The 25623-nt window shown below is 48.2% G+C and overlaps 1 protein-coding gene across 1 annotated transcript; it reads left to right on the top strand.

The window, feature by feature from the left end:
• The first annotated feature begins 245 nt into the window (after window positions 1-245).
• RSPH6A (radial spoke head 6 homolog A) lies at window positions 246-24149 on the top strand. Its single transcript, XM_052656943.1, has 6 exons — window positions 246-904; window positions 8265-8499; window positions 15849-16613; window positions 19390-19534; window positions 20270-20387; window positions 23912-24149. The coding sequence occupies exons 1-6, from the start codon at window positions 246-248 to the stop codon at window positions 24147-24149; spliced, it is 2160 nt and encodes a 719-aa protein (XP_052512903.1).
• The last annotated feature ends 1474 nt before the right edge of the window (window positions 24150-25623 follow it).

Below are 25623 nucleotides of genomic sequence, written 5' to 3'. Positions count from 1 at the left end.
CCCCAGGAGGCCCTCCAACCCGCCAGGGAAGACTGCAAACCCCTCTGGCATGGGGCTGCGCCTGCGCGAAAAGCAGCTGCTTGGCCGCGCATCCCCGTGCCCTGTCCTGGTAACGGCCCGCCCCCTCCGTCCCTAGCAACCGGCGCAGCTAGCCCAGCGGCTGCTGGGCGCACACAACACGGGCGACTGATCTGGCCTGCCTATCTGCAAGCCTTCTTCCTGGAAATCTGCGATCCCTTTGAACTATGGGGGACCCTCCACCTGACCCTGAGCCCCCTTCTCAGCCGACCTCCAGCCGTAGGAGCTCGCAGGTCTCCGAGCGGCGGCACAGTCGGGAACTCAGCAGGCCCCAGGTCTCACCCCTGGTCCCCGAGGAGCTGCAGCAGATACCCCTTGGCCCCCAGATCCTGCGCGGCAGTCAGGAGGCGCCGTCGAACCAGAGCAACCTCCGTGGCTGGCCACAGAGGGCCAGCCTGACCCCAAACGAGAACCTGGTTTTCCAGGCCGAGGACCCTTACGTGAACCCCGGCTTTCCCGCAGAGGTGCAGCCCCAAGCTTACCTGAGCGAGGGCGGGCTCCAGGCCAGCCAGAACGGCAGCCTAATGCTGCAGCAGGTACAGCGGAGTGAAGGCAGCCTATTCCAGCAACTGGAGTCCGCCTACCAGGGGCCTGCGGCAGACCTCCCGGGCCAGTTCACCATGTACCAGAGAGAAGACCTGCCGTTCAGCCCCGGCACCCAGCATGGGCCCTACATGAGGGATGACCCCACTCTTCAGTTCTCGCCCTCCGAGCTGGGCTTCATGTCCTTCAATATGGAGTTGCCCGAGCCAGAACCTCGCGAGCTGGCCGTGCAGAACGCCAAGGCTTACCTGCTGCAGACCAGCATCAACAGCGACCTCAGCCTGTGAGAGAGGGCCCCGGGAGTGGGGCGAGGGAGGGACCAGGCAGGGAGACACCTCAGCCAGGGCCCCACCTCCTCGTCTAGACGAGATTGCTCTTCACTGAGAACCAGCGATCCCTCTGGGGGCATCTAACTCAGACTGGGAGTCAGGGAATAAATAACAACACTAGTTAGCATTTACTTACCAGACTGCGCCAGCAATTCACAGGTTAACAGCTGGTTCTCCTGGCTGAGCTTAGCACATCTGTTCCAATTTTGAAAGAAAAGTGAAAGTCACTCAGTCCAATCGGAGACTTTATGACCCCATGGACTGTAGCTTGCCAGGCTCCTCTGTCTATGGAATTCTCTAGGCAAGAATATTGGAGTAGCTAGCCATTCCCTTCCAGAGAAGGCAATGGCATCCCACTCCAGTACTCTTGCCTGGAAAATTTCATGGGCGGCGGAGCCTGGTAGGCTGCAGTCCATGGGGTCATGAAGAGTCAGACACTACTGAGCAACTTCACTTTCACTTTTCACTTTCATGCATTGGAGAAGGAAATGGCAACCCACTCCAGTGTTCTTGCCTGAAGAATCCCAGGGACGGGAGAGCCTGGTGGGCTGCCGTCTATGGGGTCACACAGAGTTGGACACGACTGAAGCAACTTAGCAACAGCAGCAGCAGCCATTCCCTTCTCCAGGGTATCTTCCTAACCCAGGGATTGAACCCAGCTCTCCCGCATTGCAGGAGGATTCTTTACTGTCTGAGCCACAGGGAGGGAAACTGAGATACAGAGAAATTAGGTCCCATGTCCAAAATAACACGGCTTAGCTATGGTAGATCCAGGATTTCAGCACAAATGATTTGGCTCCTGAGGCCCTGTTATCCACTAACATTTCCTGCCTGAAAAAGGCATTTGCCAAGGCCATGTAGATGCAGTCATAGGCCCGCATCACATCCTCATGAAGCTGACACTCTAGTGGGAGAATGGACAATAAATATAAGGTGATAACAGCTAAGGTGAGCGATAGGGCAGAGTAAGGGGGATGGGAGTGGATGTTAAATCGTACGAGGTCAGGGAAGTCCTCTCTGAGGAAGTTACATTTGATCAGGAATCTGAAAGAGGTGAGGGAGAGCACCATATGGGTAAACTGGAGGAAGAATTGTCCAGACATAGGACACAGAGTGAACGCCAGGAGTCAGTGATGGACAGGGAGGCCTGGCGTGCTGCGATTCACGGGGTCGCAAAGAGTCAGACACGACTGAGCGACGGAACTGAGCTGAACTGAGGATGCAGTGAGCCTAAAGGCTTGGGAACTTGCTGTGTTTGAGGAACAGCAAGGAGACTGGTCTAACTGGAACCAAGGGAGGAAGCGAGAGAATGAGAAAAGAGTTGGGAGGAGTAGCAGGTCTTGCTCAAGCACAAAGCTGACCCCCATTCCTCCCATGCTCAGAGCCTGCCATGGCTCACCAGTGCCTTCAGAAGAAGGTTCCTGCTTCTCATAACAGCCTTCAAGGTCCTATGTAATTCAACCCCTCCTCCCTCTCCAAACATCATCTCTAGTCAGCTCCTACCTCAGATCCTAGAATCTAGTCAAAATTAACCTCAAAATAAATAAATAACCCACAGCTCTTCCCCAACAGCACCCAGCCCTTGGGAGTTTCAAGGTCCCTTAATGGGTCTTTTCTTTTTCTTTTTTTGGTCATGCCACATGGCTTGCAGAATATCAGTCCCCCTGACTGGGGATTGAGCCTGGGCCATAGCAATGAAAGCCTGAATTCTAACCAGTAGGTTACCAGTGAGCTCCCTCAAGTCCCCTATTGAAAAGCTCTCTCTCCTTCTTACCCTTCCCAAGTCAATGATGGCTCTCAACCACACCCAGCACTGCTGCCAAATGGTTGCACACTGAAGAGGCTTAGACATACAGGATTTGAAATTAGGCCAAGTGAAAGTGGAAGTGGAGATGCTCAGTCATGTCTGACTGTTTGTGACTCTACGGACTGTAGCCCCCCGAGGCTCCTCTCTCCATGGGATTTTCTAGGCAAGAATACTGGAGTGGGTTGCCATTTCCTTCTTCAGGGGATCTTCCCAACCCAGGGATTGAACTTGGGTCTCCCGCACTGCAGACAGACTGTTTACCATCTGAGCCACCAGGTAGCTCAGAAATTAGGCCAACTTGGTTTTCAATCCTGGCTGTGCTACCCCTGGGTGACCTCATGACCTCAAATTTTCTAAGCCTCAGTTTCCTCTTCCAGAGAGTGAGGATCATAATTTTCTCTCAGGTGTATGTGGTGAGAATTCAACATTGCATTCAAGGGCCCAGCATAGTGCCTGACTCAGGGGAATGGAAGTCATGCTGGTACTGTTAACACTCCAGCCTCCTTTCCTACCTCAACCCCTCTTCCTCACTCTGCTCCAGACACAATGACCTCAATATTCCTCCAACATGCCAGGCACACCCTCAGCTCAAGGTCTTTACACTCCATTCTCAATCATGTCATCTGCAAACCATGGTAGTTTCGCTTCATTTCTTTTTCATGCATATTTCATTGACTAGGATCTCCAGTGCATTTTATAGAAGTGGTAAAAGAAGGCTTCTTCCTTTCCAATCTCATAGGGGAATTATTCAGTCTTTCACCATTACATTTGGTGTGTGCTGCAGCTTACACACATCTCCTCTTTATGAGATTATAGAATATTATTCTATTCCTAGTATCCTAGGTTTCTAAACATCATGAGTGGATATTGAATGTTAGTTTCTCTGCACCTATTGAGGTGATCTCACATAATCTCTTTTAACATGTTAATGTGATGAATTAATTCTTCAGAATGGACTGGTTGGATCTCCTTGCAGTCCAAGGGACTCTCAAGAGTCTTCTCCAGCACCACAGTTCAAAAGCATCAATTCTTCAGCGCTCAGCTTTCTTCATAGTCCAACTCTCACATCCATACATGACCACTAGAAAAACCATAGCCTTGACTAGACGGACCTTTGTTGGCAAAGTAATATCTCTGCTTTTCAATATGCTGTCTAGGTTGGTCATAGCTTTCCTTCCAAGGAGTAAGCGTCTTTTAATTTCATGGCTACAATCACCATCTGCAGTGATTTTGGAGCCCAGAAAAATAAAGTCTGACACTGTTTCCACTGTTTCTCACTGTATTTGCCATGAAGTGATGGGACCAGATGCCATGATCTTCGTTTTCTGAATGTCGAGCTTTAAGCCAACTTTTTCACTCTCCTCTTTCACTTTCATCAAGAGGCTTTTGAGTTCCTCTTCACTTTCTGCCATCAGGGTGGTGTCATCTGCATATCTGAGGTTATTGATATTTCTCCCAGCAATCTTGATTCCAGCTTGTGCTTCTTCCAGCCCAGTGTTTCTCATGATGTACTCTGCATATAAGTTAAATAAGCAGGGTGACAATATACAGCCTTGACATACTCCTTTTCCTATTTGGAACCAGTCTGTTGTTCCATGTCCAGTTCTAAATGTTGCTTCCTGACCTGCATATGGGTTTCTCAAGAGGCAGGTCAGGTGGTCTGGTATTCTCATCTCTTTCAGCATTTTCCACAGATTATTGTGATCCACACAGTCAAAGGCTTTGGCATAGTCAATAAAGCAGAAATAGATGTTTTTCTGGAACTCTCTTGCTTTTTCCATGATCCAGCAGATGTTGGCAGTTTGATCTGTGGTTCCTCTGCCTTTTCTAAAATCAGGTGGAACATTATGTATATGTACCACAATTTCTTTATCCATTCATCTGTTGATAGAAATCTAGGTTGCTTCCATGTTCTAGCTATTGTAAACAGTGCAGCAATGAACAATGGGATACATGTGTCTTTTTCAATTTTAGTTTCCTAAGGGTATATGCCTAGGAGTGGAATTGATGGGTCATATGGGTCATATTCCTAGTTTTTTAAGGAATCTCCATACCGTCTTAGTGGCTATATAAATTTACATTCCCACCAACAGTGCAAGAGCGTTCCCTTTTCCCCACATCTGCTCCAGCATTTATTGTTTGTAGACTTTTTGATGATGGCCATTCTGACCAGTATGAGATGATATCTCATTGTAGTTTTGATTTGAATTTCTCTACTAATGAACAATATTGAGCATATTTTCATGTGTTTGTTAGCCATCTGTATGTCTTCTTTGGAGCAATGTCTGTTTAAGTCTTTCCCCCAGTTTTTGATTGGGCTGTTTGTTTTTCTGGCATTGAGTTGTATGAACTGCTTGTATATTTTGGAAATTAATCCTTTGTCAGTTGTTTCATTTGCTATTATTTTCTCCCATTCTGAGGGTTGTCTTCTCACCTTGCTTATAGTTTCCTTTGTTGTGCAAAAATTTTTAAGTTTAATCAGGTCCCATTTGTTTACTTTTGTTTTTATTTCCATTACTCTAGGAGGTGGGTCCTAGAGGATCTTGCTTTGATTTATGTCATTGAGTGTTCTGCCTATGTTTTCCTCTAAGAGTTTTATAGTTTCTGGTCTTAAATTTAGGTCTTTAATCAGTTTTGAGTTTATCTTTGTGTGTGGTATTAGGAAGTGATCTAATTTCATCCTTTTACATGTAGCTGTCCAGTTTTCCCAGCACCATTTATTGAAGAAGCTGTCTTTGCCCAGTTGTATATTCTTGCCTCCTTTGTCATAAATAAGGTACCCATAGGTGCCTGGGTTTATTTCTGGGCTTTCTGTCTTGTTTGATTGGTCTATGTTTCTGTTTTTGTGCCAGTGCCATACTGTCTTGATGATTGTAGCTTTGTAGTATAATCTGAAGTCAGGAAGGCTGATTTCTCCAGCTCCATTCTTCTTTCTCAGGACTGCTTTGGCTATTCGGGGTCTTTTCTGTTTCCATATGAATTGGGAAATTTTTTGTTCTATGAAAAGTGCCTTTGGTAATTTGACAGGGATTGCATTGAATCTGTAGACTGCATTTGGTAGTACAGTCATTTTTACAATATTGATTCTTCCTATCCAGGAACATGGAATATCTGTCCCTCTGTTTATGTCATCTTTGATTTCTGTCATTCAGTTCAGTTCAATTCAGTCACTCAGTCATGTCTGACTCTTTGTGACCCCCATGGGCTGCAGCATACCAGGCCTCCCTGTCCATCACCAACTCCCAGGGTTTACTCAAACTCATGTTCATTGTGTCGGCGATGCCATTCAACCACCTCATCCTCTGTTGTCCCCTTCTACTCCCACCTTCAATCTTTCCCAGCATCAGGGTCTTTTCCAATGAATCAGTTCTTTGCATCAGGTGGCCAAAGTATTGGAGTTTCAGCTTCAACATCAGTCCTTCCAATGAATATTCAGGACTGATCTCCTTTAGGATGGACTGGTTGGATCTCCTTGCAGTCCAAGGGACTCTCAAGAGTCTTCTCCAGCACCACAGTTCAAAAGCATCAATTCTTTGGCACTCAGCTTTCGTTATAGTCCAACTCTCACACCCATACATAACTACTGGAAAAACCATAGCCTTGACTAGATGGACCTTTGTTGGCAAAGTAATGTCTGTGCTTTTAATGTGCTGTCTAGGTTGGTCATAACTTTTCTTTCAAGGAGTAAGTGTCTTTTAATTTCATGGCTGCAGTCACCATCTGCAGTGAGTTTGGAGCCCCCAAAAATAAAGTCTGTCACTGTTTCCACTGTTTCCATCTATTTGCCATGAAGTGATGGGACCAGATGCCATGATCTTCATTTTCTCAATGTTGAGCTTTAAGCCAACTTTTTCACTCTCCTCTTTCACTTTCATCAAGAGGCTTTTTAGTTCCTCTTCACTTTCTGCCATCAGGGTGGTGTCATCTGCATATCTGAGGTTATTAATATTTGTCCTGGCAATTTTGATTCCAGCTTGTGCTTCTTCCAACCCAGCATTTCTCATGATGTTCTCTGCATAGAAGTTAAATAAGTAGGGTGACAATATACAGCCTTGACGCACTCCTTTTCCTATTTGGAACCAGTCTGTTGTTCCATGTCCAATTCTAACTGTTGCTTCCTGACCTGCATTTGGGTTTCTCGAGAGGCAGGTCAGGTGGTCTGGTATTCCCATCTCTTTTAGCATTTTCCACAGTTTTTTGTGATCCACACAGTCAAGGGCTTTGGCATAGTCAATAAAGCAGAAATAGATGTTCTTCTGGAACTCTCTTGCTTTTCCCATGATCCATCAGATGTTGGCAATTTGATCTCTGGTTCCTCTGCTTTTTCGAAAACCAGCTTGAACATCTGGAAGTTCACGGTTCACGTATTGCTAAAGCCTGGCTTGGAGAATTTTGAGCATTACTTTACTAGCGTGTGAGATGATTACAGTTGTGAGTAGTTTGAGGATTCTTTGGCATTGCCTTTCTTTATTAGTGTCTTATTTTCTGCGTACAGTTCTTTTGTCTCCTTAGGCAAATTTATTCCTAGATATTTAATTCTTTTTGTTGCAATGGTGAATGGGATTGATTCCTTAATTTCTCTTTCTGATTTTTCATTGTTAGTATATAGGAATGCAAGTGATTTCTGTGTATTGAATTTGTATCCTGCAACTTTGCTAAATTCACTGATTAGCTCTAGTAATTTTCTGATACTATCTTTAGGGTTTTCTATGTACAGTATCTTGTCATCTGCAAACAGGGAGAGCTTTACATCTTCTTTTCCAACATGGATTATTTTTGTTTCTTTTTCTTCTCTGATTGCTGTAGCTAGGACTTCCAGAACTATTTGAATAATCCCACAGTACTCTTGAGTAGGTAATCCCATGGACAGAGGAGCCTGGTGCCCTACAGGCTTTCCATAGGGTTGCAAAGATTCAGACAGAACTGAGCAACTAAACAGCAATAATAATATCCTTTTAAGAATGCCAGGCACCACTTGCTTAGAATTTCAGCATGTACAGTTCTACATGAGATTGGCATGGACTTTCCCTTTCTCCTACTTTCCCTGAGTTCTGATATCAAGATTATGTTAGATTCATGAAATGTCTCAGGACCTATGCGTATGCTGTTCCCTCCAACTGAAACACTCTTCCTTCTAATATTTGCACAGTACCCCGCCCCTCACTGAATAAGATCATTCAGCTCTCAGCTTAAAAGTCACCTCAGTGAGGCTCTCCCTGGCCTCCCTATTTAAAACTGCAAACCATCCCCTATCCCTGGCATTCCCAGTCCCCATTCCCGACTTTGCTTACCTCCCTATAACTACACACTTGTGTGTATTTTGTATATTTTGCCCATTTGGTTAATATCTGTCTCTATTGCCAGACTGTCAGGTCCATCAGGGCAGGGACCTTTTCTCTTATCTATGATGTCCCCAGTGCCGGGGACACGGCCAGATACACAACAGCGAGCTCAGCAAGCTGGGTGATCAGTGTCCCACACCTCCTACGCCTCTCTCCCCGAGGCAGGTATGAGCACCTGGTGAACCTGCTGACCAAGATTCTGAACCAGAGGCCGGCAGACCCCTTGTTCCTCCTGGAGTCACTGAACCGCACCACTCAGTGGGAATGGTTCCATCCCAAGTTGGATACGCTTCGGGACGACCCGGAGATGCAGCCCACCTATGAGATGGCCGAGAGGCAAAAGGCACTGTTCAGCCGGAGCGGCAGCGGCGAGGGCGAGCAGGAGATGGAGGAGGAGGCGGTGAGTGAGCCAGTGCGGAGGCCCAAGCGGCAGAAAGAGCCGGAGTGGCGGGACCGTCACTGAGGGCCTTGAACGCCAGGCTAAGGGGTTTGGGCTTTCTCCCGAGGCCACTGGGGCACCACCAGAGGGTTTGAAGCAGAGGGGAAGTTGTAGAAACCTGACTCCGGCGCCACATGGAGGTAGAGGCTGGTTTCTCCTGCCGTCCTTTCCTCCTTTCTGCAGAATAACTGCTTCCTGGATATTTTCTGTGAAGCCTGCTACCTTCTGGAGTTTTTCAACACTGAATGTGCCTTCTATCCCCTGGACTCAGTTTCCTCTTTTGCAAATTGAGACCTGCTAACAAGTCTTCCACCCACGACTCATGAACATTCTACTATCCTCGGAATATTTAATTCCATGATTTTCTTTCCAGCATTGTGTTCAGTTGCTCAGTCGTGTCTGACTCTTTGTGACCCTATGGACTGTAGCCCGCCGGGCCCCTCTGTCCACGGTACTTTCCCAGCAAGAGTACTGAAGTGGGTTGCCATTTCCTTCTCCAGGGGCTCTTCCCAACCCTTGGATTGAACCTGCGTCTCCTGCATTGAATGGTATCTGCTGCATTGGATACAGCACTGGATGGTGGCTTAAAATTTGTCTGAAATGTTCTTTCACTCGTTTAAGAAACATTTTGGGGGGTCTTCCCTTGTGGTCCAGTGGTTAAGACCCTACTCTTCCAATGCAGGGGGCACAAGTTCCTTTCCTGGTCAGGGAACTAAGACCCCCCCATCCCTGTGGTACCGCCAAAAAGAAAGAAAGATAAAGAAACATTTGTTGAGAACTCTCTGTTTATGATAATTCTGACATCTCCTAGGCTTAGGAGTGTAGGCTCAGGTCATCCCTGAAGCAACCTTAAGGCAAGTGCCATTTATTATTCCTGTTCATGGAGGAAGGACTTAGAGGGCTCAAAACTAGAAAAGCCAGGACGAAGAAGGCAGGGCTGTGTCCTCCAAAGCCTGGGCTATCATCTCGGCCATCTTTGCAGATGCTGTTGGTCTGTGCTCACGTCTCATGCTTCTGAAATTCTAGGATTCTGGCCACAACTGGGTGAGATGCTGAGAGAACTGGGAACGACCATCTGACCAAGGAATGAGCCCTTGGGTGAGCAGAGCGCAGGTGGGAATCCAAGTCTTAGACACGAACAGTTTTACCTGAAAATACGGTTTTAAATTTTAGATCAGCAGTCTCGAAGTCTCTAAGGAGAAACTGCAGAAAACTGCACCTTTCCTCCCCAACTCCTCCAGATCGCACCCACATCTATCACCAGTCCCTGATGGCCCCGCCTCCTTAGAACGCTATGCCTTTGGAGGCTCCACCCCCCGGCTCCGCCCCCTGAAATATAATCCTGAGGGAGGCTCTGCCCTTTTCGAAGCCAAGTCACCAGAGGCTCCAGCCCTTAGAACTTGGAGGCGGGGTTTTTTTCAGTTCAGTCGCTCAGTCGTGTCCACTCAGTCGTGTCCGACTCTTTGTGACCCCATGAATCACAGCACGCCAAGCCTCCCTGTCCATCACCATCTCCCGGAGTTCACTCAAACTCACCTCCATCAAGTCAGTGATGCCATCCAGCCATCTCATCCTCTGTCGTCCCCTTCTCCTCCTGCCCCCAATCCCTCCCAGCATCAGAGTCTTTTCCAATGAGTCAACTCTTCACATGAGGTGGCCAAAGTATTGGAGTTTCAGCTTAAGCATCAGTCCTTCCAAAGAACACCCAGGACTGATCTCCTTTAGAATGGACTGGTTGGATCTCCTTACAGTCCAAGGGATTCTCAACAGTCTTCTCCAACACCACAGTGCAAAAGCATCAATTCTTCGGTGCTCAGCTTTCTTCACAGTCCAACTCTCACATCCATACATGACTACTGGAAAAACCATAGCCTTGACTAGACCAACGTTTGTTGGCAAAGTAATGTCTCTGCTTTTCAATATGCTATCTAAGTTGGTCATAACTTTCCTTCCAAGGAGTAAGTGTCTTTTAATTTCATGGCTGCAGTCACCATCTGCAGTGAGTTTGGAGCCCCCCAAAATAAAGTCTGACACTGTTTCTCCATCTATTTGCCATGAAGTGATGGGACCAGATGCCATGATCTTAGTTTTCTCAATGTTGAGCTTTAAGCCAACATTTTCCCTCTCCTCTCTCACTTTCATCAAGAGGCTTTTTAGTTCCTCTTCACTTTCTGCCATCGGGGTGGTGTCATCTGCATATCTGAGGTATTGATATGTCTCCCAGCAATTTTGATTCCAGCTTGTGCTTCTTCCAACCCAGCATTTCTCATGATGTTCTCTGCATATAAGTTAAATAAGCAGGGTGACAATATACAGCCTTGACATACTCCTTTTCCTATTTGGAACCAGTCTGTTGTTCCATGTCCAGTTCTAACTGTTGCTTCCTGACCTGCATATGGGTTTCTCAAGAGGCAGGTCAGGTGGTCTGGTATTCCCATCTCTTTCAGCATTTTCCACAGTTTATTGTGATCCACACAGTCAAAGGCTTTGGCATAGTCAATAAAGCAGAAATAGATGTTCTTCTGGAACTCTCTTGCTTTTCCCATGATCCATCAGATGTTGGCAATTTGATCTCTGGTTCCTCTGCCTTTTCAAAAACCAGCTTGAACATCTGGAAGTTCACGGTTCACGTATTGTTGAAGCCTGGCTTGGAGAATTTTGAGCTTTACTTTACTAGCATATGAGATGAGTGCAATTGTGCGGTAGTTTGAGCATTCTTTGTCATTGCTTTTCTTTGGGATTGGAATGAAAACTGACCTTTTCCAGTCCTGTGGCCACTGCTGAGTTTTCCAAATGTTCTGGCATATTGAGTGCAGCACTTTCACAGCATCATCTTTCAGGATTTGAAATAGCTCAACTGGAACTCCATCACCTCCACTAGCTTTGTTCGTAGTGATGCTTTCTAAGGGCCACTTGACTTCACATTCCAGGATGTCTAGCTCTAGGTGAGTGATCACACCATCGTGATTATCTTGGTCATGAAGATCTTTTTTGTACAGTTCTCTGTGTATTCTTGCCACCTGTTCTTAATATCTTCTGCTTCTGTTAGGTCCATACCATTTCTGTCTTTTATCGAGCCCATCTTTGCATGAAATATTCCCTTGGTATCTCTAATTTTCTTGAAGAGATCTCTAGTCTTTCCCATTCTATTGCTTTCCTCTATTTCTTTGCATTGATCACTGAGGAAGGCTTTCTTATCTCTTCTTGCTATTATTTGGAACTCTGCATTCAGATGCTTATATCTTTCCTTTTCTCCTTTGCTTTTTGCGTCTCTTCTTTTCACAGCTATTTGTAAGGCCTCCCCAGACAGCCATTTTGCTTTTTTGCATTTCTTTTCTATGGGGATGGTCCTGATCCTTGTCTCCTGTACAGTGTCACTAACCTCCATCCATAGTTCATCAGGCACTCTGTCTATCAGATCTAGTCCCTTAAATCTATTTCTCACTTCCACTGTATAATCATAAGGGATTTGATTTAGGTCATACCTGAATGGTCTAGTGGTTTTCCCTACTTTCTTCAATTTAAGTCTGAATTTGGCAATAAGGAGTTCATGATCTGAGCCACAGTCAGCTCCCGGTCTTGTTTTTGCTGACTGTATAGAGCTTCTCCATCTTTGGCTGCAAAGAATATAATCAGTCTAATTTCGGTGTTGACCATCTGGTGATGTCCATGTGTAGAGTCTTCTCTTGTGTTGTTGGGAGAGGGTGTTTGCTATGACCAGTGCATTCTTTTGGCAAAACTCTATTAGTCTTTGCCCTGCTTCATTCCGCATTCCAAGGCCAAATTTACCTGTTATTCCAGGTGTTTCTTGACTTCCTACTTTTGCATTCCAGTCCCCTATAATGAAAAGGACATCTTTTTTGGGTGTTAGTTCCAAAAGGTCTTGTAGGTCTTCATAGAACCGTTCAGCTTCTTCAGCGTTACTGGTTGGGGCATAGACTTGGATTACTGTGATACTGAATGGTTTGCCTTGGAAACGAACAGAGATCATTCTGTCGTTTTTGAGATTGCATCCAAGTACTGCATTTTGGACTCTTCTGTTGACCATGATGGCTACTCCATTTCTTCTAAGGGATTCCTGCCTGCAGTAGTAGATATAATGGTCATCTGAGTTAAATTCACCCATTCCAGTCCATTTTAGTTTGCTGATTCCTAATATGAGGTTTGTAAAAGGGCAAAATTATTGTGGGTATCTGTGGCCTGTGCATGATTCTAGGAAGAAAATCGAATTTGTTATTCAGCACTTTGTATTTATTTTTCTGTATGAGGGGCTCTCATTCCTCTCATTTTCTATTTCAAATGGAAAGAATTTCTGTTTCTTTTATGCTCCCCAATAGCATTTATGGAAAAACTGTCCTTGCCCCGCTTTGAAGATGCCACCCCTGCCATTGGTTTACAGCTGTGTGGACTCCGGTCTGTTCCTGGAGTCCCTGCTCTGTGCCTTGCTCTGTGATGGTTTTCTGTTCTGGGACTCTCCTGCTTGTTGTGTACAATCACTACAAAGCAGATTTGGCTCCCCATCACTGCACCTCTGTTTTGAAAGTTCCTCACTAGTCTCACATTTATAGTTTTAAAGAAACTTTAGTATTATTCTTGTACTTGTTTGTCAACAGAACTCACTTTAAGACAGGAAATAGATGTCACAGAAATGAAGATGAGTGCCTTAGACAAGATAGTTTTTCTCACACCTAACAGTCAGGTGCAAGCAGTCTACGGCTGGCAAGGTGGCTCCCCAGCGAAGGGATACTGAGGGCTATCGTCTCCCCTCTCTCCCCCTCATCCCTCACCCTTACTCCATCCAAACCAAGAAAGCACCTTTCAGGATCATAGTAGTCTGGGCATAAACCCTGTCTCTGACCAAGGCAATCAGTAAAGCTCACTTTGGGCTGCAGGGACTTGGCCCAAGCAGTCCAGCAGAACATTTCGTTACTTCACTTGCAAAGAGTGGGTACAGTTGGGGCAGCATTTCTGTGAGATCATGGGGAGTCCCAGCACTTCCCTCCCTTCCGTTCTGCTATCATCATGTTGATGCTTGGTACCTTGAGTTTATCACTTTATGTTTGAACAATGACTACTACAGCCTCAGACATCACATTTCCACACCAGTGCCCTGAAAGGGGAGTGGGGAGGTCTTCTCAGTATGTACCCCCTTTTTTTCAGTTGAGCCATGCTGCTTGTGGGATATTCGTTCCCTGACCAGGGACTGAACCCAGGCCACAACAGTGAAAGGGTTGAGTCCTAACTACTGGGCCACCAAGAAATTCCCTCCCACCCACTGACCCCCTTTTTAAAAAATCCAGGGAGCAAGGAAATTCCCCAGCAGTCTAGTGGTTAGGACTTGGCCCTTTCACTGCTGAGGGTGCTGCTTCAATCTCTGGTTGGGAAACTAATATCCCACAAGCTGGGCAGTGTGGTCCAGTCAATCAGTCAGTCAATCAGGAGCCCCTCAGAAAATCTCTGCTTGCATCTTATTGGCCAGATTGGGTCACATGACCATCCCTGGCTGCAAGGGAGGCTGGGAAAGTGACTGTGGAACTTCTCCACTTCTCCAGCCTGGAGAAAGCAAGCAATGGAGAAAGCAAGCAATGGAGAAGGGGGTTGAGGATGGTCCTGATTCAGTGGACTGAACCCAACAAACCCAAGGGCAGGAATGTAGCTGGACCCCAGGCCAAGCTGGCATTCGGAGATTCCCCTCTGCTCCTAATTTTTTAAATTCCATCCAGTTACCAGTAGGAAATCTTTCCCCTCAGATTATAGATAGGATCTTCCTGGAAACTGGGAGAAAGAAAAAGGAAGCTTCCACAGTTAATAGAGGAGTTAAAGAGTAGGGGCTAAGACTATGGCCTCTGAAGCCAGACCAACCTGGGTTCAAACACAGCCAACCCACAGAAGTAATCTCTGAGCAGGGGGCACCAGCTGTACTTTCTCTCCACCCAGTTACAAATTGCAGGGGGAGAGAAGGCGAGCCTGAGCTGCCATTTTGTCCTCACTTGCCCCAGTCAACAGTGACCAGAGGGCAGGGTGACATAATTTGATCATGGTTGGTGAGGCCACTCCACTGCCAAGTGGGTGGAAGACACTCCCAGAAAGAGGTGATGGCCACTGGCTCATGGGCCAGGCACACACTCCAGAGAGGGTTTCCTCTGCTCATTCGCTTAGCTTCCCTGCCGGCAGCACAGTGAGTCTGGGGATTCAGTTTTGACTCTGTCCCACTGAGTTGCTGGTGTAAATGTCAATTAGGCAAAGAAGCTTTTGGCCTGTGTTTTAGTTGCGGGAAACTGCCAGAATCACTTTCAAAATCATGGTGTTCCTCCTATAGAGTATTAGTCAGGGTGTGCCACGTTGAGCTGAGGTAACAAACAGCGCAACAAGCCCAGTGGCTTAACATCACACAGTTTATTTCTCGCTCACACTTCCTAGCCATCCAGGCTGGGCTAGGAGGCTCGGCTCATCAGCCACTTGAGATGAATGGTGATGGAGATGCCACTGTGACTCAGGCTCCCACAGTTGCAGAGCAGGAAAGTCAAGGCATAGCAAACCCCACACGGGTTCTTACAGCTCCTGCCTGGGTGTGACCTGTGTCCCTTTCACTCCCATTTCAAGTGGTCAGAGCAAGTGACATGACCATTCCTGAATGCGCAGGGGTGGGGGTGGGAATATACAATCCGCCTGTGGAGAGGGACTTCGAATATTTGTGAATAAGGAACCAGTCTAGCATTCATAGAAAGAAAATACAGGACTTGTTCCTTTTATTAATAACAGTTAGCTCACAAATGGAGCTTTGACGAAAATGGAAATGCATTATGCGTTTGGAATATGGATTATGCATTATGCATACGGAAATGCACTTTAAGAAAAAAATGCAATACATTTGTCCCCAAATCTTTTACATCAGCTATACAATTTAAGGGCTTCCCAGGTGGCTCAGTGGTAAAGAATCTGCCTGCCAATGCAGGAAATGCAGGTTGGATCCCTGGCCTGGAAAGATCACCTGGAGGAGGAAATGTCAGCCCCACTCCAGTATTTTGCCTGGAGAATCCCATGGACAGAGGAGACTGGTGGGCTACAGTCCATGGAGGTTGCCAAAGAATCAGACACAACCGAGCAACTGAGTACTCTCGCAGGTACAATTTAAGCAAGCATCATCGTTCCTTGGCACACATACCCCTACGTCAGCGGCCAGAAATGGTTGCTTGAGCGACTGGGTTACCCAGTAGTTTAAGTCTCCGGACTCTAGGAGAGTCGGCATGGGGAGCAGGGCTTCAACCTGGTTCCCTCTGCCTTCCGCCCCCTGCCCCACCCCGCTGCAGGCTGAGAGCCCGGTGCCAAACATCATGGAGAAGGCCTTCTACTTTGAGCAGGCCGGTGTGGGCCTGAGCTCCGACGAGAGTCTCCGCATCTTCATGGCCCTGAAGCAGCTGGTGGAGCAGCAGCCCGTGCACACCTGCCGCTTCTGGGGCAAGGTCCTGGGGCTCAGCCGCAGCTACCTGGTGGCCGAGGTGGAGTTCCGGGAGGGCGAAGAGGAGGCGGAGGAGGAGGAGGTGGAGGAGATGACGGAGGGCGGCGAGGGGATGGAGGCGCACGGCGAGGAGGAGGGCGACGAGGACGAGGACAAGGCCACGGACATCGTCCCCAAGCCCACGTGGAAGCCGCCGCCCCTCATCCCCAAGGAAGACAGCCGAACCGGCACCAATAGGTACCTGTATTTCGTGTGCAACGAGCCGGGCCGGCCGTGGATGCGGCTGCCCCACGTCACGCCGATCCAGATCGTGCAGGCCCGCAAAATCAGGAAGTTCTTCACGGGTTACCTGGACGCGCCGGTCATCAGCTACCCGCCCTTCCCGGGCAACGAGGCCAACTACCTGCGGGCCCAGATCGCCCGCATCTCGGCCGCCACGCACATCAGTCCCCTCGGCTTCTACCAGTTTGGCGAGGAGGAAGGCGACGAAGAGGAGGAAGGTGGAGCCGGGCGCGACTCCTACGAGGAGAACCCCGATTTTGAGGGCATCCCGGTCCTCGAGCTGGTGGATTCCATGGCCAACTGGGTGCACCACACACAGCACATCCTGCCGCAGGTGAGGGCGGGACTCCAGCCGCCCAGGCCCCGGGGGTGGCGGGTCGGGGGTGTAGAACCAGGTGTGATTCCAGATCTAGCTACACCAAGCACCTGATGGCAGCGAGGCATCTGTGCCCGGTAATAGTCCTCCGTGCATCCATCCATTCATTCATTCAACAGATACTGGTTGACAGTCCCCAGTCAGAACCCTTTGGAACCAGATGCCTCTTGGAATCCCGAATTTTTCAGATTTGAAAATGGTGATATTGGAATTCCCTGGTGGTCCAGTGCTTAGGAGGGGCTTTCCCCGGTCACTCAGCGGTAAAGAATCTGCCTGCAGTGCAGGAGACCTGGGTTTGATCCCTGCGTGGGGAAGATCCTCTGGAGGAGGAAATGGCAACCCACTCCCAGTATTCTTGCTGACTCCAGGCTTCTGGGGGCCAGGGTTTGATCCCTGGCCAGGGAACTAAGATCTGACAAGACAAGTGGCATGGCAAATAAAGCAAAAAGTACTTATGAAAATAAGAGTACTTTAAAAATACACAGAAAGATGACACAGTACACATACCGTATATTACGTAACACGTCAAGGAGGCGCTGGGGCTGCAGCCCAGTTTTAAAGGTGTCACTTTCTGCAGCAACACTGAAAAGCCTCTCATCAGTCAGTCAGGACTGCAGACAAATGACTCACAAAAAAACTTTTGGTTTTCAAAGCTTTCCAAATTTTGAAAGTGTGGATAAGAGGTGGTGGGCCTACATTTACTGAATGCCTAGTTTGTCTGAACTTTACATACATTTATCTATCCATTCAACGAAGCACCTGTTGTGTGCTAGGAACATTTTTATTCATTCATGTATTCGATAAACATTGATTATGGATTCTGAATAACTGCTTTTGAGATTGCTATAATGGCCATTCCAGCTTGTGCTTCTTCCAGCCCAGCGTTTCTCATGATGTACTCTGCATATAAGTTAAATAAGCAGGGTGACAATATACAGCCTTGACGTACGCCTTTTCCTGTTTGGAACCAGTCTGTTGTTCCATGTCCAGTTCTAACTGTTGCTTCCTGACTTGCATATAGGTTTCTCAAGAGGCAGGTCAGATGGTCTGGTATTCCCATCTCTTTCAGCATTTTCCACAGTTTATTGTGATCCACACAGTCAAAGGCTTTGGCATAGTCAATAAAGCAGAAATAGATGTTTTTCTGGAACTCTCTTGCTTTTTCCATGATCCATCAGATGTTGGCAATTTAATCTCTGGTTCCTCTGCCTTTTCTAAAACCAGCTTGAACATCTGGAAGTTCACGGTTCACGTATTGCTGAAGCCTGGCTTGGAGAATTTTGAGCATTACTTTGCTAGCGTGTGAAGAAGCACACATTACTTTACTAGAGTGGAAGAAGCACAAGCTGGAATCAAGATTGCCAGGAGAAATGTCAATAACCTCAGATATGCACATGACACCACCCTTAGGGCAGAAAGTGAAGAGGAACTCAAAAGCCTCTTGATGAAAGTGAAAGAGGAGAGTGAAAAAGTTGGCTTAAAGCTCAACATTGAGAAAACTAAGATCATGGCATCTGGTCCCATCACTTCATGGCAAATAGACGGGGAAACAGTGGAAACAGTGTCAGACTTTATTTTTCTGGGCTCCAAAATCACTGCAGATGGCGACTGCAGCCATGAAATTAAAAGACACTTACTCCTTGGAAGAAAAGTTATGACCAACCTAGATAGCATGTTGAAAAGCAGAGACATTACTTTGCCAACAAAGGTCCGTCTAGTCAAGGCTATGGTTTTTCCTGTGGTCATGTATAGATGTGAGAGTTGGACTGTGAAGAAAGCTGAGCACCGAAGAATGGATGCTTTTGAACTGTGGTGTTGGAGAAGACTCTTGAGAGTCCCTTGGACTGCAAGGAGATCCAACCAGTCCATTCTGAGGGAGATCAACCCTGGGATTTCTTTGGAAGGAATGATGTTAAAGCTGAAACTCCAGTAGTTTGGCCACCTCGTGCAAAGAGCTGACTCATTGGAAAAGACTCTGATGCTGGGAGGGATTGGGGGCAGGAGGAGAAGGGGACGACAGAGGATGAGATGGCTGGATGGCATCACTGACTCGATGGGCGTGAGTCTGAGTGAACTCCGGGAGTTGGTGATGGACAGGGAGGCCTGGCGTGCTACAGTTCACGGGGTCGCAGAGAGTCGGACACGACTGAGCGACTGAGCTGAACTGAACCGATAAAGGCCATCCCCATTCAGTTGCTGCAGCTGAGGTCTGCTGTATGCTCTGCACTTCGGTTCACTCATTCATTCCACAACCGTTTACTGACTCTTCAGTACTTCCTTCAACCCAACAATAATCCAATGAGAGAGGCACCCATGACACCCCCATTTCACAGACGAGCAAACAGGGCATCATATGGGCTGTTGAATGTCAGCTCCACAAGGGCAGAGATGTGGAGGTCTCTTTTTCTCAAGGACGTAACTCCAGCGCCAGGAGCACTGCGTGTATATAGTAGGTGCTCCTTAAATATACAATAAATGGATGGATGGATGGCTGCCTAAACGGAGCCCACAGAGGCTGAGAGAGGAGGGGTTCTGGTCTCACCGCAGCAGCTGTCTCGGCCCATTCCACCCCGCCCTCCTGCCTGTGTAACTCACCCTGAACTTCACCCACACCTGGGTCCCTGGGAATAGGACTGGTCCCCAACATCCTGCCTGGCCCTTCACCGCCTCCCAGGGAACAGAGCCCGGGCTGTTCCCTACTGCTACCAGCTGACCTCCTCCTCCCCACCTGCAGGGCCGCTGCACTTGGGTGAACCCTTTGCAGAAGACAGAAGAGGAGGAGGAGTTGGGGGAGGAGGAAGAGAAGGCAGATGAGGGCGTAGAGGAAGTGGAGCAGGAGGTCGGGCCCCCGCTGCTGACCCCGCTCTCAGAAGACGCAGGTAACAGCCCCACACAGAGCCTCTCTGAGCCTCTGTTACATTCTCATCTATAAAATGGGCAGCCCATAGGGTTGTAGGAGCACGTCCGTCTTGTGAGCCGTATCTGGCCCATGCAATGGCCCAGATGGTGACACGTGGTCTTTCAAGTCCCACGTGGGCTTGGAGAAAGGGAGCGAGAGCGAGGGCGGCCTCCCCAGAGGAGGCAGGACTTGAGCTGGATGTTGGAAGGCTGGACAGCAAGTTCCTGAGGTTGGGACCTCAGGTACCTGAAGGGAGGAAGGAGGAGAGCCTGAGAGTGGGTGAGCAGATTTCCACGAGTCTGGAGCCAGGACTCCATCCTCTGAGCCCTGGTTCAAACTGACGGCCAACCTAGAAGGGGAATCACAGCGGCTCCCCTGTCAGGGGCCCTTGGGGCTCACTGCCACTCTGCACAGGAGGTGAGGTAAGTGTCTCCATTGCCTGGGTGTGATCACTGAGGCTCAGGGAGGTGGAGTGGCTTCCTCGGGCCACACAGAAAGAGTGGTCAGAGCCAGGGTTCAAACACGGAAGCCAGAGCTGTTGGTTCCCACAGTTCCCTTCATGCCCTTCCGCTTCCTCCCTCTTTGCTCCCTCCCATCCTTCTCGCTGCTTTCCCTTGGGGGGGTGGGGGTGGGCGCGGTGGGCTGTGCATTGCAGGGGGGGCGGGGGGCTGCAGCCCAGTCTCTGACCTCCCTGGTGCTCTCTGCTCCCCTACAGAAATCATGCACATGGCACCGTGGACCGCCCGCCTGTCCTGCACCTTCAGCCCGCAGTATTCCGTGGCGGTCGTGCGCTCCAATCTTTGGCCAGGGGCCTATGCCTACGCCAGTGGCAAGTAGGTCTACTCCTAGTTTTTCCCAGCAGAGGGCGCTCCTACAACTTCCTCAGAGTCTGACATGCTGGGGCAACCCACCAGGGTGGGCAAAGATCGGCTCGGCTCCCTTCAGGAAGCCCCTAGGGGCTGATGTCTTCACTTAGAGTCGAGGAGTCCCACTAGGATTAAAATCCCAGACCAAGAAATCCCAAACCAAAAGGATGTGAGCCTCTGGGATGACTGAATAGAGGATCAGAAAGGGGGAGGAATTGACTCAGGGTCACACAGCACCTGCAGGATTCAAACCTGGATATCTGACCCCCCTGGCCCAGGGTTCCGTGCTGTATGAGGCATGAAGCCAGAGAGGACTCAGATGTCCCCTTTGGGGTGGCCTTTAGAGGGACAGAGTCTCATCTCTGGGGAAGCTAACTCCTTCCCTAAGTCTCCTGGACAGTTCTTCCAATCTGAAGGATCTTCTCTCCATGGGCAGAAATCTTCCCCACCAGGATCCCCTCACCGGTCGTTTCCAAAAGGTCTGCAAGCCAAAGTCACTTCCATATCCTCCCACCTCAGTTACACACTCCAGACAGTCCCTCCGCCTCTCACCAGGTACATCGCAGCTTTTCTGCTCACGGGGCATGCACTTACCAGCGCTGTCCACCAGATGGCACGATGACTTTTCAGAGCTTTTCCTTTTCCATCTCAGTGATGAACCTGCACGGGGTTCGCTACTGGGATTCACAAGGAAAGGTGGGATTTCATGTAATCTTCATAATTTATCCACATTCTTGGCAATTTCTTTTTCGCCTCCAGAAGCGTGGAAGAGACATATTTGCTTTTACCAATGCCCTTCTGGCCACACCCTGATTTGCCAACATTCCTCTGAAAGCAAAAGATCCAAACTTGGAGCTCCTCTCACCCACCCATCCTCCACCCCCGAGTCCCCAACCACCCATCATCCACCCTCCCATCCACCACCCAATCAGGCATCCATCTATCCCCACTTTGTTCTTTATAAAAGACTCTGGAATGTCACTGTTTGCCAGCTGTATGCTGGGCCCCAAGCACTTTGTTGAAAAAGCAGATATGAATCTGGGAGCAGGCAGAGGAGACATAGCTGTCAACTGCACATGGAGCCTCACCCTCCCTCACCCCAATCCCCACCCCAGTCCAATATCTGGTTCCAAACTGAGAGAAGTACCACTAGGGAGAGTGGAGGGACAGATGACAGCTCGCAACTGTCACGTCTAGGGATCAAGGAAGGATTCCTGGGAAAAGCAGCCTTGATCTGAAATCTTTGAGGGAAAGAGAGAAGTAACTAGGGGACATTCCCCTTCTTCTTTTATTATTATTTTTTTAACAATTCAAATCATCTTATTCATTTATTTTGGCCGAGAGACGTGCAGGATCTTAGTTCCTTGACCAGGGACTGAATCAGGTCCTGGCAGTGAAAGCACTGTGTCCTAACCACTGGGCCTCCAGGGAGCTCCCCAGGAGGACATTCTAGACCAGAGCTCCCTAAACTGCGAGTGGATAGGACTCACCAGGGGCTCTGGTTAAAGCGCAGTTTCTGGTGCCCTAGGTCTGGAGAAGGCAATGGCACCCCACTCCAGTACTCTTGCCTGGAAAATCCCACGGACAGAGGAGCCTGGAAGCCTGCAGTCCATGGGGTCACTGAGGGTTGAACACGACTGAGCGACTTCACTTTCACTTTCATGCATTGGAGAAGGCAATGGCACCCCACTCCAGTACTCTTGCCTGGAAAATCCCACGGACAGAGGAGCCTGGAAGCCTGCAGTCCATGGGGTCACTGAGGGTTGAACACGACTGAGCGACTTCACTTTCACTTTCATGCATTGGAGAAGGAAATGGCAACCCACTCCAGTGTTCTTGCCTGGAGAATCCCAGGGACGGGGGAGCCTAGTGGGCTGCCGTCTCTGGGGTCACACAGAGTCGGACACGACTGAAGCGACTTAGCAGCAGCAGCAGCAGGTCTGGGCTGGAGCCCAAGACTCTGCCTTCCTAGCAAGTGCAGCCTCCTGAGTGAGGCGCTGGTTCCTGGACCCCAGGAACCAGGGCTGGCAGAGGTCAGGGGTTTCCAAGGAAGCAGTGATTTTTGAAGCCTCTGACAAAGCCGTTTGGAGGAAAAGGATTCTCGAGGGAACAGCAAGGCTGTGAAAAATAAGGTCAAATCCAAACTGCTCACCAGGACAAAGTCTCTGGTTCTCTCCCTGTCTCTCAGTCTCTTCCCTTTTCTCCCACTTACTCCTTTTTCCTTCACCCATTAAAAGTCTGGGGAGAGGTGAGTTGGTGAGGCTGGGACCCAACCAATTACGTCCTTGATTATTAGTCTCCTCCCTCTGGAATGTAGGCACCACGGCAGCAATTCTAATTCTTTTTTTTAACATTGATTTGTTTTTAATTTAAGGATAATTGCTTTACAATATTGCTTTGGTTTCTGCCAGCAATTCTAATTCTTGTCTAATTTGTTCACTGCTAGGCTCTCACAGTTAGACCAGTGCTGGCCAATGTATATAAAATATGAGCCACATATGTCATTTTAAACTTTCTAGTAGCCACATTCAAGAAATAAAAATAGACAGGCAAAATTCATTTAATAATGTATTCAACTCCAAATATCCTGACTATTCTTACTACAACTTGAAGTCAATAATGTAAAAATTGTGAATGAGCTACTTGGTATTTTGTTCATGCTGTCTCAAAATCTGGAGTGAAGGTTATACTTGCAGCAGATCTCAGTTCAAGTGCTGAATTTTTTTTTCCACACCAGTGGGATCTTAGTTCCCCAACCAGAGATCAAACCCACACCCCACTGCATTGGAAATGCAGAGTCTTAACCACTGGATTGCTAGGGAAGTCCGTTAGGTACTAAATTTTTATCAGAAATACTTGACCTGTATTCAGATTTCACAACATTTACAGTTGAAAAAGTAGATTCACGTGCCCAGGTTGTCCCAGACATACTTGGATGTCTTCCAATAAATGAAGTATTGGTTTTATAATTTAGATTAATTAATGTTAAATAAAATCCACACTATCCAACAACAGCAGAACACACCTTCAAGTGCATATGGAACATTCCCCAGGATAGACCAAATGATAACTTTAGAAAGATTAATCATATAAAATATCTTCTCTTACCACACTGGAATAAAATTAGAAATCAATCAAAGAAGGAAATTTGAGGGACTTCCCTGGTGGCACAGTGGTTAAGACTCTGAGCTTCCAGTGGAGAGGGTGCAGGTTCGATCCCTTTGGGAAGCTAAGATCTCACAGGGCTTGAAGACAAAAAAAACCAAAACATAAAATAGAAGCAATATTGTAAAAAATTAAATCAGGATTAAAAAGGAAGATGCCCAGGAAGTAGTGAAAAAACAAACGAACTGGGAACCCTGGTGGGCACATTGCTCTCTACCGCCCACAGCTTTGCAGGCATGCTGTGCCTACATTGGGTCCCACCTTTAACACGAGTCCAGGCTGGGGTCTTTGAGGGAGGCCTCGCCAGCATCTCTCCGCCCTTCCAGGAAATTTGAGAACATCTACATCGGCTGGGGCCACAAGTACAGTCCTGAGAACTTCAACCCGTCCCTGCCAGCCCCCATTCAGCACGAGTACCCCAGCGGCCCGGACACTATAGAGATGAGCGACCCCACAGTGGAGGAGGAGCAGGCCCTGAAGGCTGCCCAGGAGCAGGCCCTGGCGGCTGCGGAGGAAGAGGAAGAAGACGAAGAGGAAGATGAGGATGAGGACCAGGATGACTGAGGCCCCCTAGCCCCCTTCCTCAAGCAGGTAGCCAGCAGGTTTTCCCTTATACAGAGTTATATCTTGATTTTTTTTTTTTTCACTGTAGGTTTGCTTTCTGCCCCTAGAGGACAGGGGTAGAAGAGGAAGACAGCTGCTCTAAATAAAATTTCCCCAGGGCATTTGGGTGAGTCACTCAATCATTTGTTCACCACATCTGTTGACAGGACCTCAGAGACAGGACTGTAGCACTTTGCTGTGAACCCAGACATTGCCCGGCACAGTCTCTCCCATCTGTTCATTTATTCATTCATCTGGCCATCAAACAACTCCTGAAGCGCCGCCCCTGGGTAGCCCAGCCCTGTGCGGGGGACACAGGAGCCACCAAGTGACCCCAGATTTACTCTCCCAGGGCTGGATACTCTACGGGAGAGCCTTCCTCAGGGAATGACAGCCCAGATGGGGGAGCCCAGAGGACTGACAGAGCTCCTGAGCTCTGGCTCATAAACAGTCAAAAACAGAGTAGTAAGGCATTCCAAGCAGAGGGAACAGGGTGTGAAAAGATCCAAGAGCGAGAGAGAGTGTGATGTGTTGGGGTAGATGCTCAAACCTCATTTTTGAGACATGGTGTGAGGAGTCAGTGGCAACAGATAAGGCTGGAAAGAGAAGTTGACAGGAACAGATTACCTAGGGTTGAACTCTGTCCTGAGAGCCCTAGGGAGGCCAGGGATGGGCTTTGAACAGCGGTGGGCCGGCCCTGATCATATTTGTGCTTTAGAAAGACCTCTCTAGATCCCAAGTGGAGTGTAGATAGAAGGGTGAGACATGGGTCTGGGAGAGCAGAGACAAGGCTGATACAGGGAGAGTCCAAGCAGGAGAGGAATTTCAACGGAGGCTGCAAAGAGGAATGGACTGGAATAGAGGAATTCAGGTGACAGAATGCAAAAGACTTGGGGATTGTAATCAGGGAGTGAAGAGGAATGGCAGAAGTCTAGGGAAACACCAAAATCTGCAGCCTGGTGACTGGAAGGAATGGCAGTGCTGCCCCTAAAATGACTCAGGAGAGGAGTGGGATTTGAAGTGAAATTGTCAGTTTCATTTAAGATCTGTGATGGGAGCAGGAAGGGAGGGACACTGACTATTAGGGAGCTGTTGGGATCAGGAAGAGATTTTGGATTACCAGTGGATTATTGGGACACCGAGGGTATTGCAGGGATCAATCAAATTTTGGTGGGTGTTGGAGAAGTGAGTGAGGTTGTGGAAATATATAGGAGTTTGGTGGAAAATGTGGAGCTGTTCAGTTCAGTTCAATCACTCAGTCATGTCTCACTCTTTGCAACCCCATGGACTGCAGCACGCCAGGCCTCCCTGTCCATCACCAACTCCCGGAGCTTACTCAAACTCATGTCCATTGAGTTGGTGATGCCATCCAACCATCTCATCCTCTGTCGTCCTCTTCTCCTCCTACTTTCAGTCTTTCCCAGCATCAGGGTCT

The sequence above is a fragment of the Budorcas taxicolor genome, chromosome 18 (assembly GCF_023091745.1).
Source record: "Budorcas taxicolor isolate Tak-1 chromosome 18, Takin1.1, whole genome shotgun sequence".
Taxonomy (NCBI): Eukaryota; Metazoa; Chordata; class Mammalia; order Artiodactyla; family Bovidae; genus Budorcas; species Budorcas taxicolor.
The sequence above is the reverse complement of the archived record's forward strand: the minus strand, read 5'-3'. Positions and strand labels throughout refer to the sequence as shown.

Bases quoted from the DNA above. Each gene is read 5' to 3' on its own strand.
- RSPH6A (XM_052656943.1), top strand. From the start codon at position 246: ATGGGGGACCCTCCACCTGACCCTGAGCCCCCTTCTCAGCCGACCTCC. The intron at 8,500-15,848 runs GTGAGTGAGCCA...ACCCCGCTGCAG, and splicing joins AGGAGATGGAGGAGGAGGCG to GCTGAGAGCCCGGTGCCAAA. The intron at 19,535-20,269 runs GTAACAGCCCCA...GCTCCCCTACAG, and splicing joins CCCGCTCTCAGAAGACGCAG to AAATCATGCACATGGCACCG.